General features: G+C 38.8%; 1 protein-coding gene across 1 annotated transcript in view; it reads right to left on the bottom strand.

Moving 5' to 3' along the window:
• LOC115221972 (tyrosine-protein kinase RYK) overlaps positions 1-14,723 on the bottom strand; it is a 140,653-nt gene that overhangs the window by 88,196 nt on the left and 37,734 nt on the right. The window contains exon 3 of the mRNA XM_029792070.2: positions 1,942-2,076. Coding sequence (XP_029647930.2) covers positions 1,942-2,076 — 135 coding nt within the window. The remainder of the gene's footprint in view (positions 1-1,941; positions 2,077-14,723) is intronic.

Here is a 14,723-nt window from a genome sequence, read left to right on the forward strand (position 1 = left end):
TTTGTGTGACAAACACAGTTGCCAGATGATCTATCTATCTATCTATCCGCTCAGTCGAAGTCGACTCTCGGTTACCCGTTGGATCAGTGTCCTCCTGTCAGTTCTATCCTGGGCCACTTCTTTCAGATGATAGTAGGTTGTAATCTCTCTACAAGCAAAATGGATTATAAACCCTGCCATAGTATGCTGGCCATCTAGCCCCAGTGTGGTATTTTCAGATTAATAGAAGCCAAAGCTTCAAGTTCATTAACAGAGTGTATCTCTGATGACAGCAGTGGGATAAGATGGTTTTCCTACTAATAGCTATTGCAGGCTGCTGGAATATATGTAGTTTTTCACAGAGGTAGAGCTGGCAATTATAAGCTCCAGATGAGTAAGGAGAGGTGCAATCAAAGATGTTCTGTGTAATTTCAAGGCTGCTGTTTCCAAGTTCCTAGAGTTCCCAGAAGCTGGACAAGGAAGTAGGATTTTCCCTATGCCTAAACCTAAAGGAGTGCATGTATTGCACAAATCTTCCTTTTAAGTCATTGACTGCTATGCCCATGCAGTGCCTTGTAATGCCATTAGATGATGTGAGGGTGACTCAAATATACAACAGATTGTGAAAGGCAGGATCCTCCCAGTGTGAAAGTTGGTAGGATTTCAGCAGTTACAGATTAGAGTGGCTACTAATGAGTATGTGTATTTCTCTTTGCTGTAGATTGCAATGTTTCAAGTTACCTTATCTAAGCATGAATAACTAACCTTGACACTATGAAAATTAAAGAGTTTATAATAACTGTGGGTTCTTGGAAAATTCTGCCTAATTAGCATCAGGAAGTCTTTAGGTAGATAAGTGGAAACATCTAGATTGAACAGGGAATTAAATCCAATTACCTTTCTTTTTCAAACTCACATTGGTTTGGTGGAAAGCATGGGGTGTCCTCCATATACATCAACTTATCAGTAAAGCCATTCTTTGCTAGTGTCTCATTATAATGGGGTGTGGCCCTGTTGAAGATCTCTCCTTCCTTCTCTCTAATTGCCATTAGTTTGGAGATCTTTCTGCTGATACCTGTGACTAGGTTTCTAATTACAGCTGGGAAGTAGTTGGAGTGTTTATGAATAGCCACTCCCTTGCTGTCAACTATTTATGAAGGTGTTTGTGTGAAAACTTAGAGAAGCCCATCATATATGTACATGTTTGCATGTTATATTTGAGCTCTACAAAAGTTATGAGCTATAAAACAGTGTTGTTGCTGTTGTCAGCATTTCTGTCAAATTATCTGCTTGTTTCATATCTCTGAAGATATGTGCAATAAGAGATCCCTTAATCAAAAAATAGGCAAGAGGTAGTGACAGGGAAACACCCAGCTGTAAAACAATGCCTTAATTAACCCTTTAGTGTTCGCATTATTCTGCCAAAATTAATCCTTTTTTATCCACATTGCCTTGAACTAATCAGGCATTATCTTGGAGCTATGAGATTTTGATGAGGTAGCTGTTAATTTTAAAAATGATATTGTAGGGTTGGTGTAAGAGACCAGATTTGGCCAGTTTGACCATAAAACAGGCAGAATACTTTTGGCTGGATATGGCCGGTTTAAATGCTAAAGGGTTAATATATACATATGACCCATGCTAGCATAGAAAAACGGATGTAAAAACAAATGAAAATAACGGAATTGCTACTAAATAAATACAGAACAAACCAAGCCTATAACAAAACTCTATGTGGTTCTTTGACCTGCTAGTGAGAGCAGCCAAATGAATCCCTCTCAAGTCAAACAGAAATCAAAATAAAATTTAACACTGAGTAAAATAATCTTTGATGTACAAAAAGATAGGATGGTCATGGATGGAATGTCTTTGAAAATAGTACATTTCAACCTGGGCCCATCTTAGACTAAACACCAACAAGAACTAAAGGTAAAACAGAAATATAACATAGAAAAGACTTACCTTTCCGGCATATTTTTCTCCTTTTAAAATTCAACCCCGTCCAATTTGATGAAGAAAAAATGCTTATATTCATTTGAATATTTACATCAACTTCAGCATTTAATAAATTTGTGCAAGGAAGTTTCACTTTGAACACTGCAAAGATACAAAAGAATTCCACAGTTTAAATAAGGAAACAAAAACGTGTGTGTGTGTGTGATTATTCAGTTTTATTTCAAGGTTTCTTGCCAATAAAGAGTCAATTTCTAACATAGATCCAAGGCCCCTTCATTGGAATTTCAGCAACATCAACAGGTTGTCTTTGCATGTATGTGTGTATGTGAGCAGCATTTGGAGTCATTGCATGAGCAAATTTTAAAGTTTAGTTTTATGTATGTATTATCATGCATGTGGAGGCGCAATGGCCCAGTGATTAGGGCAGTGGACTTGCCGTCATAGGCTCGCTGTTTTGATTCCCAGACTGGGCATTGTGAGTGTTTATTGAGCGAAAACACCTAAATCTCTATGAGGCTTCGGCAGGGGGGGGGGGGCCGTCCCTGCTGTACTCTTTCACCACAACTTCCTCTCACCATTTCTTCTGTTGGCCGGCTTACTTAGCCAGCAGGGTGGCGTCATTTGAAGGCTAAAACAATGACCAGCGATGTGTAGCAACATCTGATAGCCTGGTCGGTCACAGTGATCACGGTGATTATCATGCATATAGTTATTTGTTTGTTTGCGTGTGTGTGTGTGCATATAAAAACTAGTCCATATATGTTAGTGTATAATAATGGTAATTTGTTAATTCCTTACCCCAGAAATTCAAACAACATTTATAGTTTCACTTAGTTTACATCCACCCTCTAGCATTTAAACTGACCAAATCAGGCCCAAATATTCTACCTTGTTTTATGTTCAAGCTGGCCAGATTCAGCCTCCCACACCTATTCTACAATGTCATTCTGGAAATAAACAATCCCGTCATCAAAATCTTGAAGCTTGACATACAAGTCAATGTAGTATGCAGTGTAAACATACAGTATGAACATTCAAACATTGTTACTATCTTCTCAAATCCTGCTGCTTTTCCCATGGAATTTTTGGTCTTCCAAAGTTGTCTTGGTGCATATGCCAACCTACCCTTAATGGCTGTAAATATTGGTCTGAAAAATTTGACTGTGTGCCAAAAAATTAGAGTATGACGAAAAGCTTTCCAGCTGTGACAGTCCAGTCTTTTATTTATTTATTTTATCCATCCAGTCTTCTATTTATTTATTTATTTATTTTATTCAATTCGTTTCTCTTATCAAAGACAGCAGAATGGTGATTCTTCGACAGTGATTTGGCTGCTACTTCTAGTATCTCGAATAACATAACAGAGTATAGAATTCCTCTTCTACATTTGCAGTAAGTAAAAACACCAAGCCTACCCACTGCCAATCTTGTTAACTATATTCTTGCCTCGAACCTTACTTTACAAAACAAACTCACAGAATTTATTGAAAATAAATAAATAACTAAATAAATAAATAAATACACATACAAAATAAAATCAAACTAAATATATTTCTACAAAGTGTTAAGCAAACACAATCTACTTTTCAATCTGCACAAACACGTCTTCCTGTAAGCTAGAATTAAAAACAATTGACACTTTGTACATAAGTGACAAGTATTTCTTCCTTTCTTTTCTTTTACTCCTCAGTTGTCTGCGATAATCTAATCCACTTGAAACGAAGAATCATATATTACACCTTTTATTTATTTATTTATTTATTTATTTATTTTATTCATCTGTTTACTTTCTTATTTTCTTTTTTAAAATTCCATTTTGTACAGCATGTGTTTTGAGTATTCTGCTAGTCAAATTGCAAAAGATCCTTGATACAAATGTCAATGATGCTGCTGATGATGATGATGATGGCAACGATGATAATACTGATGATGATGATGATGAAGATAGCAATGATGATGACGATGATGAAGATGATAAAAATGTTGACAATGATGAAGAGGATAAAAACGTTGAGGATGATGATGATGATGATAACAGAGATGATAAAAATGTTGACGATGATGATGATAATGATGACGATGATAACAGTGATGACAAAAATGTTGACGATGATGATAATGATGATGATGGTGATAATGATCATAGTGATGATGATGACAATGATGACGATAACAGTGATGATAAAAATGTCGACGATGATGATGACAATAGTAATGACGATGATGATGATGATGATAATGATCATAGTGATGATGATGACGATGATAACAGTTTTGATAGAAATGCTGACGATGATGATGACAATAGTAATGATGATGATGATGATGATGATGATGATAATGATCATAGTGATGATGATGGCAATGACGACGATGATAACAGTTGATAAAAATATTGACGATGATGGTGACGATGATGATGATGATGATGATGATGGTGATGATGATGGTGACACCGATAGCAGTATTCATGAAACAAGTATTGCCAATAGATTTTTTTTTAATAGAAAATATCAAAGTTGGTTACCGATTTTTGTGCATGTATAAATATGTGCACATGCATATCTACACATGTGGATATATACACACATGCATGCATGCACACTGTATTTAAATGTGTGTATCTGTAATCTGCATACCTCCTTACAGACACATATTATGAATATTATGATCAAAGCATGCAACCCAGATATATATATTGAGTCATACCGGAATGGTTTGGCATATGCAAATATGCATCTGTGCAATCATACATGCATAGATAATAGTGCATGTATAAAGGCACAAATATGCACGCATGTTCCTGCACTAATACCCACATGCACAGCAGATTAGATCTTATCTTGCCTCTATTGTGAATTTTAATTTTGATCAGATTAAGGGAAATTGCACTAACCCATGCTGCTACCAACACCGACATCAAAGGACCACTGATAACACTAGCACCACAACTATGGCGACAACCATGACCACCACACCAAACACCATCACCAGAAGTAAATAGTAACACCATCGGTACCTCAGCTATCAACAAAAAACCCTAGTACAACAAACATTACGTTGTAGTCCTTTCCTTACACTGCAATTACCACAGATACTACCTCCTCTACCATCATCGTGCTTATTAACAACAGCAAGCTGTTTGCACCACCACCTTCACTACCAACACCATTTCCGAGATACCAATCACAAGGAAGCCTCCATGTGACTGTCACTCAACCTGCTAGAAATAGCAGCTAAGTTACCTCCAATAACAGCCTACTGACATAAGTAAAAAAAAAAAAGGTTACATTGAACAATTCAGTCCTAGAAGCTTCTGAAAAGACAGGGATGGTCACAGCCGAACTGACTCTGATCACAGACCACAGGTCTAGCTATGCGCAATCTGGATTGGCCCGGGGCTAAACAACAATGGCGATAATAATTGTTATTGATCAAATGAAGTACCAGTGAAGTACTGGCATCAATATAATCAGCATCCCGTCTCTCCCCAGCATCACTATCGACATAACACCTACCATCATGACTACCGCCATCTTCCACCTCTTTCTCCTCATCATCGTCGAGAATAATGAATGAAAGTAATTATAAGTAGCATTATTGCAATCACCATCGAGATAGCTGCCACCGCCACCACCACCGCCATCAGTACCACCATCACAACCAGCACCAGCACCACCACCACCACCAGCACCACCACTACCACAACCACCAGCACCACCACCAGCACCACCACTACCACAACCACCAGCACCACCACCACCACCACCACCATCAGCACCACCACCACCACCACCACAACCACCACCAGCACCACCACTACCACAACCACCAGCACCACCACCAGCACCACCACTACCACAACCACCAGCACCACCACCACCACCACCACCATCAGCACCACCACCACCACCACCACAACCACCACCAGCACCACCACTACCACAACCACCAGCACCACCACCACCACCACCACCACCACAACCAGCACCAGCACCAGCACCACACCACCACCACCACCACCATCAGCACCACCACCACCACCACCACAACCACCACCACCACCATCAGCACCACCACCACCACCACCACCACCACCACCACAACCACCACCACAACCACCACCACAACCAGCACCAGCACCAGCACCACCACCACCACCACCATCAGCACCACCACCACCACCACCACCATCAGCACCACCACCACCACCACGATAATCACCATCAGTTACATGAAATTAACAACAACAACAACAACAACACCGCCGCCGCTGCCACCACCATAAGCAATACTAAATCTACGATCATTGCTTGTACCACTGACAAAGAAAAACCTGAACCCCCCCCCCCCACCTCACTGCCAACCGTTCCAAGAAAAGTCCAAGGACAAAAAGGGAAAAAAGGAGAGAGAGATTGGAATTGGTTTACTTCAGATGTTAGAGCGATATCTCTGTGACATTCAATGGAACAACAATAGAATTTGGAAAGGAATTTGAAGATTACAAGAAACTTCCTCTTCCTTAACATTCCCTCTGTCTCTGTCTGTCTGTCTGTCTCTCTCTCTCTCTCTAGCAACGAATCAAATAAATATATAAACAAATAAAAATTATCTTCCTTTTTTTTTTTTTTGCTTCAGTTCTTATCAATAAAAATTCCAAGTTGATGGAAATAATCCTATTTTAATAATTCAATTTTAAGGTTGTTGTTGTTGTTGTTTGATTTTTTTTTTGTCATCGTTTGTTTTTTTTTTGTTTTTTTTTTTGTTTTTGCTTTAAAAAAATTTTCTTTCATTTTTATTTTTAATGAGATTGCTTTAATGAAAGAAAACAAACAAAATTTAAGGGAAAAACAAGAAAACAAAATGAAAACAGTAAAAAGGTAAAAGAAAAAAAAGGTAAAGAAGAAGAAAGAAAAGAAGGTAAACAGAGAAAGAAAAAGAAGAAAGTAAATGAAAAGTGAAGGCTGGGTTGTGAGATGGGTTGTGAGTTGGCTGAAATCTTTGATAATTGGAGAGGAAAAATATTTTATAAGACTTAGTAAACAGTATGAGTAATCTTTAACTGTTGTTAGACAGAAAGCAGAATTGGTAGACCGGCAGGAAAAACATGACTTGCACTGTTTAGTTTACATTTCTGCATGTTCTGAGTTCAAATCCCAGCAATGGTTGGCTGGTAATTTTTTCTTTGAAACCTTCCAGAGTTGATAAAATATTGGAGTTCCTGGGCCAACCAATGCCTTGTGAGTGAATTTGGGAGATGAAAATTGTGTGGAAGCCCATATGTATGTGTGTGTGTGTCCGTGTGTTGGTTTCCATCCCTGTAACAGTAATTTGGTGAAAGGGTCCCATAGAAATAAGTACCAGACTTCAAAAAAAAATAAGTACTAGGGCAGATTTGTTCAACTAAAACAAAAACCACTATCACCACCACCACCACAACTGCCACCACCACCACCATCATCATCTTTCAAGATGGTGCCCCAGCATGGAATACAATCCAATGATTGGTGCAAATAAAAAAAAAAAGGTAAAGTTACCTTTTTGAGTCATGCTGATCATAAGGGCCATATATATATATATGATGAGCTTCTTTCAGTTTCCATCTACCAAATCCACTCACAAGGCTTTGGTCAACCTGAAGCTATAGTAGACACACTTGCCCAAGGTGCCATGCAGTGGGACCGAACCCGAAACCATGTTGTTGGCAAGCAAGCTACTTACCATATAGCCATCCCTGCACCTATATATATATACATATATATATATATATGAGCAGGTATGGTTGTGGTCTCAGGTGAAGACCCACTGCGCAGTACCTTGAGTGTCTTCTATAGCTCCAGGTTGAATGAAAGCCTTGTGAGTGAATTTGGCAGAGGGAAACTGAAAGAAGCTTCTGTATATATATATATATATATATATATAGCAGGGAACTTGTGGAAGAGGTAGACCCAGAAAGACATGGGACAAGATGGTGAACCATGATCTTCAAATGTTGGGCCTCACAGAGGTGATGACAAGTGACTGAAACCTTTAGCAATATACTGTGTTTGAGTAGACTCGTCAAGCCAAGTGAAACCAAAGTCATGGCCATCTCCAGTGTCATGCAAATGGCACCTGTGCCATGGCACATAAAAAGCATCCATTACACTCTTGGAGTGGTTGGCATTAGGAAGGGCATCCAGCTAAATCAGATTGGAACCTGGTGCAGCTCTCCAGCTTACCAGTTTTCAGTCAAACCATCCAACCCATGCCAGCATGGAAAGCAGATGCTAAATGATGATGACAACGGGTTTTCTTTCAGTTTCCGTCTACCAAATTCACTCACAAGGCTTTGGTCAGCCCAAAGCTATAGTAGAAGGTATTTGCCCAAAGTGCCATCGTGTAGTAGGACTGAACCTGGAACCATGTGGTTAGGAAGCAAGCTTCCTACCACACGATACCTATATATATATATATATATATATATATACATATATACATATCATCATCATCATCATCATCATTTAGCATCCGTTTTCCATGCTAGCATGGGTTGGACGGTTCTACTGGGGTCTGTGAAGCCAGAAGGCTTCATCAGGCCCAGTCAAATCTGGCAGTGTTTCTACGGCTGGATGCCCTTCCTAACGCCAACCACTCCGTGAGTGTAGTGGGTGCTTTTTACGTGCCACCCGCACACATATATATATATATATATACATATATATATGAGGAGCACTCTGTAGGTTACGACGATGAGGGTCCCAGCTGATACGATCAACGGAACAGCCTGCTTATGAAATTAACATGCAAGTGGCTGAGCACTCCACAGACACGTGTACCTTTAACATAGTTCTCAAGGAGATTCAGTTGTGACAAGGCTGGCTCTTTGAAATACAGGTACAACTCATTTTTACCAGCTGAGTGGACTGGTATAACGTGAAATAAAGTGTCTTGCTCAAGGACACAACACGTCGCCAGGAATCGAACTCACGACCTTACAATCGTGAGCCAAATGCCCTAACCATTAAGCCACGTGCCTTCACAATATATCTACATATATACACACACATATATATATTCATGGTGGTGTGTAACTGCAACCACATAGCTGAAAATATATAAAGATATATATATTATATATTTGACTGTTTATCTATATATCTATCTACCTACACACACATTCACACACACACACACACACACACACACCACACACACACACACTTGCGTTACTTGTAAACATGCAAACTGCACCCCCATTATCCATGTTTACGCTATGTTAGAGATATTGTGATATTGTTGTAGGTACACATAACGCAAACTCAATATACATCCAACATACACACCTACAAATGCACGTACATAAATACATACATTTATACATTACATACATACATTCAGACACACACGCACAAGCACATATAATTACACAGACACATACATATATACATACATACATACATACACAAATACATACATAATTATTCACCCACACATACACACACACACACACCACACACACACACATATATATATATAATATATATATATATATATATATATACATATATACATATCATCATCATCATCATCATCATCATTTAGCGTCCGTTTCCATGCTAGCATGGGTTGGACGGTTCTACTGGGGTCTGTGAAGCCAGAAGGCTTCATCAGGCCCAGTCAAATCTGGCAGTGTTTCTACGGCTGGATGCCCTTCCTAACGCCAACCACTCCGTGAGTGTAGTGGGTGCTTTTTACGTGCCACCCGCACACATATATATATATATATATATACATATATATATGAGGAGCACTCTGTAGGTTACGACGATGAGGGTCCCAGCTGATACGATCAACGGAACAGCCTGCTTATGAAATTAACATGCAAGTGGCTGAGCACTCCACAGACACGTGTACCTTTAACATAGTTCTCAAGGAGATTCAGTGTGACAAGGCTGGCTCTTGAAATACAGGTACAACTCATTTTTACCAGCTGAGTGGACTGGTATAACGTGAAATAAGTGTCTTGCTCAAGGACACAACACGTCGCCAGGAATCGAACTCACGACCTTACAATCGTGAGCCAAATGCCCTAACCATTAAGCCACGTGCCTTCACAATATATCTACATATATACACACACATATATATATTCATGGTGGTGTGTAACTGCAACCACATAGCTGAAAATATATAAAGATATATATATGTATATATTTGACTGTTTATCTATATATCTATCTACCTACACACACATTCACACACACACACACACACACACACACACACACACTTGCGTTACTTGTAAACATGCAAACTGCACCCCCATTATCCATGTTTACGCTATGTTAGAGATATTGTGATATTGTTGTAGGTACACATAACGCAAACTCAATATACATCCAACATACACACCTACAAATGCACGTACATAAATACATACATTTATACATTACATACATACATTCAGACACACACGCACAAGCACATATAATTACACAGACACATACATATATACATACATACATACATACATACACAAATACATACATAATTATTCACCCACACATACACACACACACACACACACACACACACACACATATATATATATATATATATATAGACAACACATACATACATAAGTATACATACATAAAAGCACACACATACACAATTACTCACCTATACATACACACACATACATACATACATACAAACATACATTTATAAATACACACCCATACATGCATACAGATGTAGAGACATATAAAAACACATGCATAATTACACTCATACACACACATAAAGACACATACATAGTTACACACCTAAACATACATATTTACATATATATACATAAATCCATACATAATAAATACACACACACACATAGATAGACAGATAGATACGCACACTCTATATTCTGTCTCTGACTTTCACTTTCACTTCCCCACCATCTTCCAATTCCATCCCACATCTGAAAACATTCCTTTCTTAGCATCTTCTGTTCCCTTTTTTTGTAAAATTCTTTTTGCAGTTCCTCCTTGCTTTACTAACCATACCCCACACAACACAACCAACCCCCCCACACAACCTTCTTCATCATCTTCTTCTTTTGCTTTTTCCTTTGATGACTGAATACAACTTCAAAGTATGGAACGACAACAATAGCAACAATGCGAAGCAGTAGTAAACAACAACAACAACAGCTCTGAGGATTGCAGGTAAACAAAACAACAACATCAACAACAAGCAGCAGTAAACATAAAAAACAAACAGCACAGACAATACCAACATGGAGTAAACATCAACAAAAAACAACAACAACAACAACAACACCCAGCTTGTAAACATCAACATTGACAACAACAACAAGAAAGTAAACAGCAACAAAAACATTTCTCGAGAGCAACAGCTACAACGCTAAACAGTTGTAAATAACAGATGATAACAACAACAACAGTACCAACAATAATGAAAGAGATGAGCCTACATGGTCATTGAACCTGCTAGAAATAGCAGTCAGATATCAATAAATCACACCTTATCCATCCTCTTTGCTTCTTTTTCATTTGTTTTCCTTAACTCCTTTGTGCTCGGATTACTCTGCCAGATGTAATCTTTATTCATTCACATTGTTTTGAAGTAATCAAGCATCATCTTGTAGTTTTGAGAAGGCACCTGTGCCAATGACGGCTGAGTCGCACCCATGCCGGTGACATATAAAAGGCATCCATGGCGGTGATACATAAAGGACACCCTGTATATTCTTATTTCTTTATTGCCCACAAGGGGCTAAACATAGAGGGGGACAAACAAGGACAGGCAAAGGGATTAAGTCGATTACATCAACCCCCAGTGCGTAACTGGTACTTAATTTATCGATCCTGAAAGGATGAAAGGCAAAGTCGACCTCGGCAGAATTTGAACTCAGAACGTAAAGGCAGATGAAATACCTATTTCTTTATTACACACAAGGGGCTAAACACAGAGAGGAGAAACAAGAACAAACGGATTAAGTCGATTATATCGACCCCAGTGCGTAACTGGTACTTAATTTATCGATCCCAAAAGGATGAAAGGCAAAGTCGACCTCGGTGGAATTTGAATTTAGAACGTAGCGGCAGATGAAATGCAGCTAAGCATTTCGCCCAACATGCTAACATTTCTGCTAGCTCACAGAATATACATCCCACAGAATATACACCCAGTATATTCTGCAGAGTGGTTGGCATTAGGAAAGGCATCCAGCCACAGAAACCAAACTAAAACAGACAAAAAGTGATGCTAAATCATGATGATGATGTCCCTACTTTCTCCATGCTGATATGACTAGGGCAAGAGTGCAGTATAACAGATTTCATCACCTCAAGATCCTATATCAGCTTATCTGAAAGACCTGATAATTCAAGACCTGAGTTTACCACTCCTCTCCATGTCTTCAAAAAGTCTTCCTCTAGGTTCAGGTACTTTCTCTCTATCATTGCATACATGGTTCATCTCCACCTATCGCTTGGCATTACCAATGCAGCTGTCACTTTTACCCACACCAGCTGATTACCTTTAACACCCAGGAACTGTTTGTTGGTCTCTCCGTGTGTCTGTCTGTCTCTCTCATCACTTATACTTTACTTTCATGCTAACAAAACCTTGCACATCTAACATATCACATTTGGTCCCAGGCGAGATGACACACAAAGTCAATCTGCGGAGACTTCAAATATAAAGTGTATAGGTAGAAGCAAGTAATTAAATCTTATAATGATTTTAATATGGCACTGTACCAAATCTGCCACTCTACTATTTTGATAACAATAACAATAATAATAACAATAATAATAATAACAATAATAATAATAATGATAATAATAATAATGATAATAATAATAATCCTTTCAATTAGAAGCACAAGGCCTTGAATTTGAGGAGAAGGGGGTAGTAAATCACACCAACCCCAGTACTTGACTGGTACTTAATTTATTGACCCCAAAAGGATGAAAGACAAAGTCGACCTCAGTGGAATTTGAACTCAGCAGATATGTAGCAGCAGATAAAATACTGCCAAGTATTTTGTCCAGTGTGCTAACGATTCTCCCAGCTTGCCACCATAATAATAATAATAATAATAATAATAATAATAATAATAACAACAACAACAACAAATGCCCTGATGCAATACCAGGCACTGGCTCTCATGATTTCTGATCTTAATTGATTGGAAGTGTTATCATGTACAGGTTTTGTCTCATTGTAAAAGATGGGCTACAGCAAATATTCTGCTCAATACCACAGATTTGCTTGTCAGTTGTTTGACCATAACCATTTGAGCATGTCCCTCAGTGGCCGACAATATGTGCATCTCTGATGATGAGCAGAAGTAATGGGGGAGCATCATAGCCATGTGTTGAGAGAGTTTCTTTGGGGTTTGAATAATTCACCCCTGGAAACATGAGTGTTTCATTCAACATCCTTCAACAACCTTTATTCAGGGACCTTATGAGCAGGATGGGTTACTCAATGTGAAGAGAATTCTAACTGGCCCCCACCTGCAAGGTCATGCACTGTTTATCTTCATATGAGATCACCATGTCGCGCACATATGGTTGTGATGCATGTGCCTAGTGTACCCTTATCAGACAGGTAGTCATGATGGGTATACTGGGCTTTGTATATTTTACCCCAGTGTCACTTTGATGGCATGCACTACTCTCTCACTCAATAATAACAATAATAATGATTTCAAAATTTGGCACCAGGCCATCGAATTCAGGAGGTGAGGTGAGTAGATTACATTGACCCCAGTGCTCAACTGGTACTTATTTTATTGATCCCAAAAGGATGAAAGACAACGCTGACTTCGGTGGAATTTGAACTCAGAACATAAAAATGGAAGAAATGGCGCTAAGAATTTTGTCCAGTATGCTAATGATTCTGCCAGCTCACTACCTTTAATAATAATAATAATATAATAATAATAATAATAACAACAACAACAACAAATGCCCTGATGCAATACCAGGCACTGGCTCTCATGATTTCTGATCTTAATTGATTGGAAGTGTTATCATGTACAGGTTTTGTCTCATTGTAAAAGATGGGCTACAGCAAATATTCTGCTCAATACCACAGATTTGCTTGTCAGTTGTTTGACCATAACCATTTGAGCATGTCCCTCAGTGGCCGACAATATGTGCATCTCTGATGATGAGCAGAAGTAATGGGGGAGCATCATAGCCATGTGTTGAGAGAGTTTCTTTGGGGTTTGAATAATTCACCCCTGGAAACATGAGTGTTTCATTCAACATCCTTCAACAACCTTTATTCAGGGACCTTATGAGCAGGATGGGTTACTCAATGTGAAGAGAATTCTAACTGGGCCCCCACCTGCAAGGTCATGCACTGTTTATCTTCATATGAGATCACCATGTCGCGCACATATGGTTGTGATGCATGTGCCTAGTGTACCCTTATCAGACAGGTAGTCATGATGGGTATACTGGGCTTTGTATATTTTACCCCAGTGTCACTTTGATGGCATGCACTACTCTCTCACTCAATAATAACAATAATAATGATTTCAAAATTTGGCACCAGGCCATCGAATTCAGGAGGTGAGGTGAGTAGATTACATTGACCCCAGTGCTCAACTGGTACTTATTTTATTGATCCCAAAAGGATGAAAGACAACGCTGACTTCGGTGGAATTTGAACTCAGAACATAAAAATGGAAGAAATGGCGCTAAGAATTTTGTCCAGTATGCTAATGATTCTGCCAGCTCACTACCTTTAATAATAATAATAATAAT

This window comes from Octopus sinensis, linkage group LG19 (genome assembly GCF_006345805.1).
Source record: "Octopus sinensis linkage group LG19, ASM634580v1, whole genome shotgun sequence".
In the NCBI taxonomy this organism is placed as follows: Eukaryota; Metazoa; Mollusca; class Cephalopoda; order Octopoda; family Octopodidae; genus Octopus; species Octopus sinensis.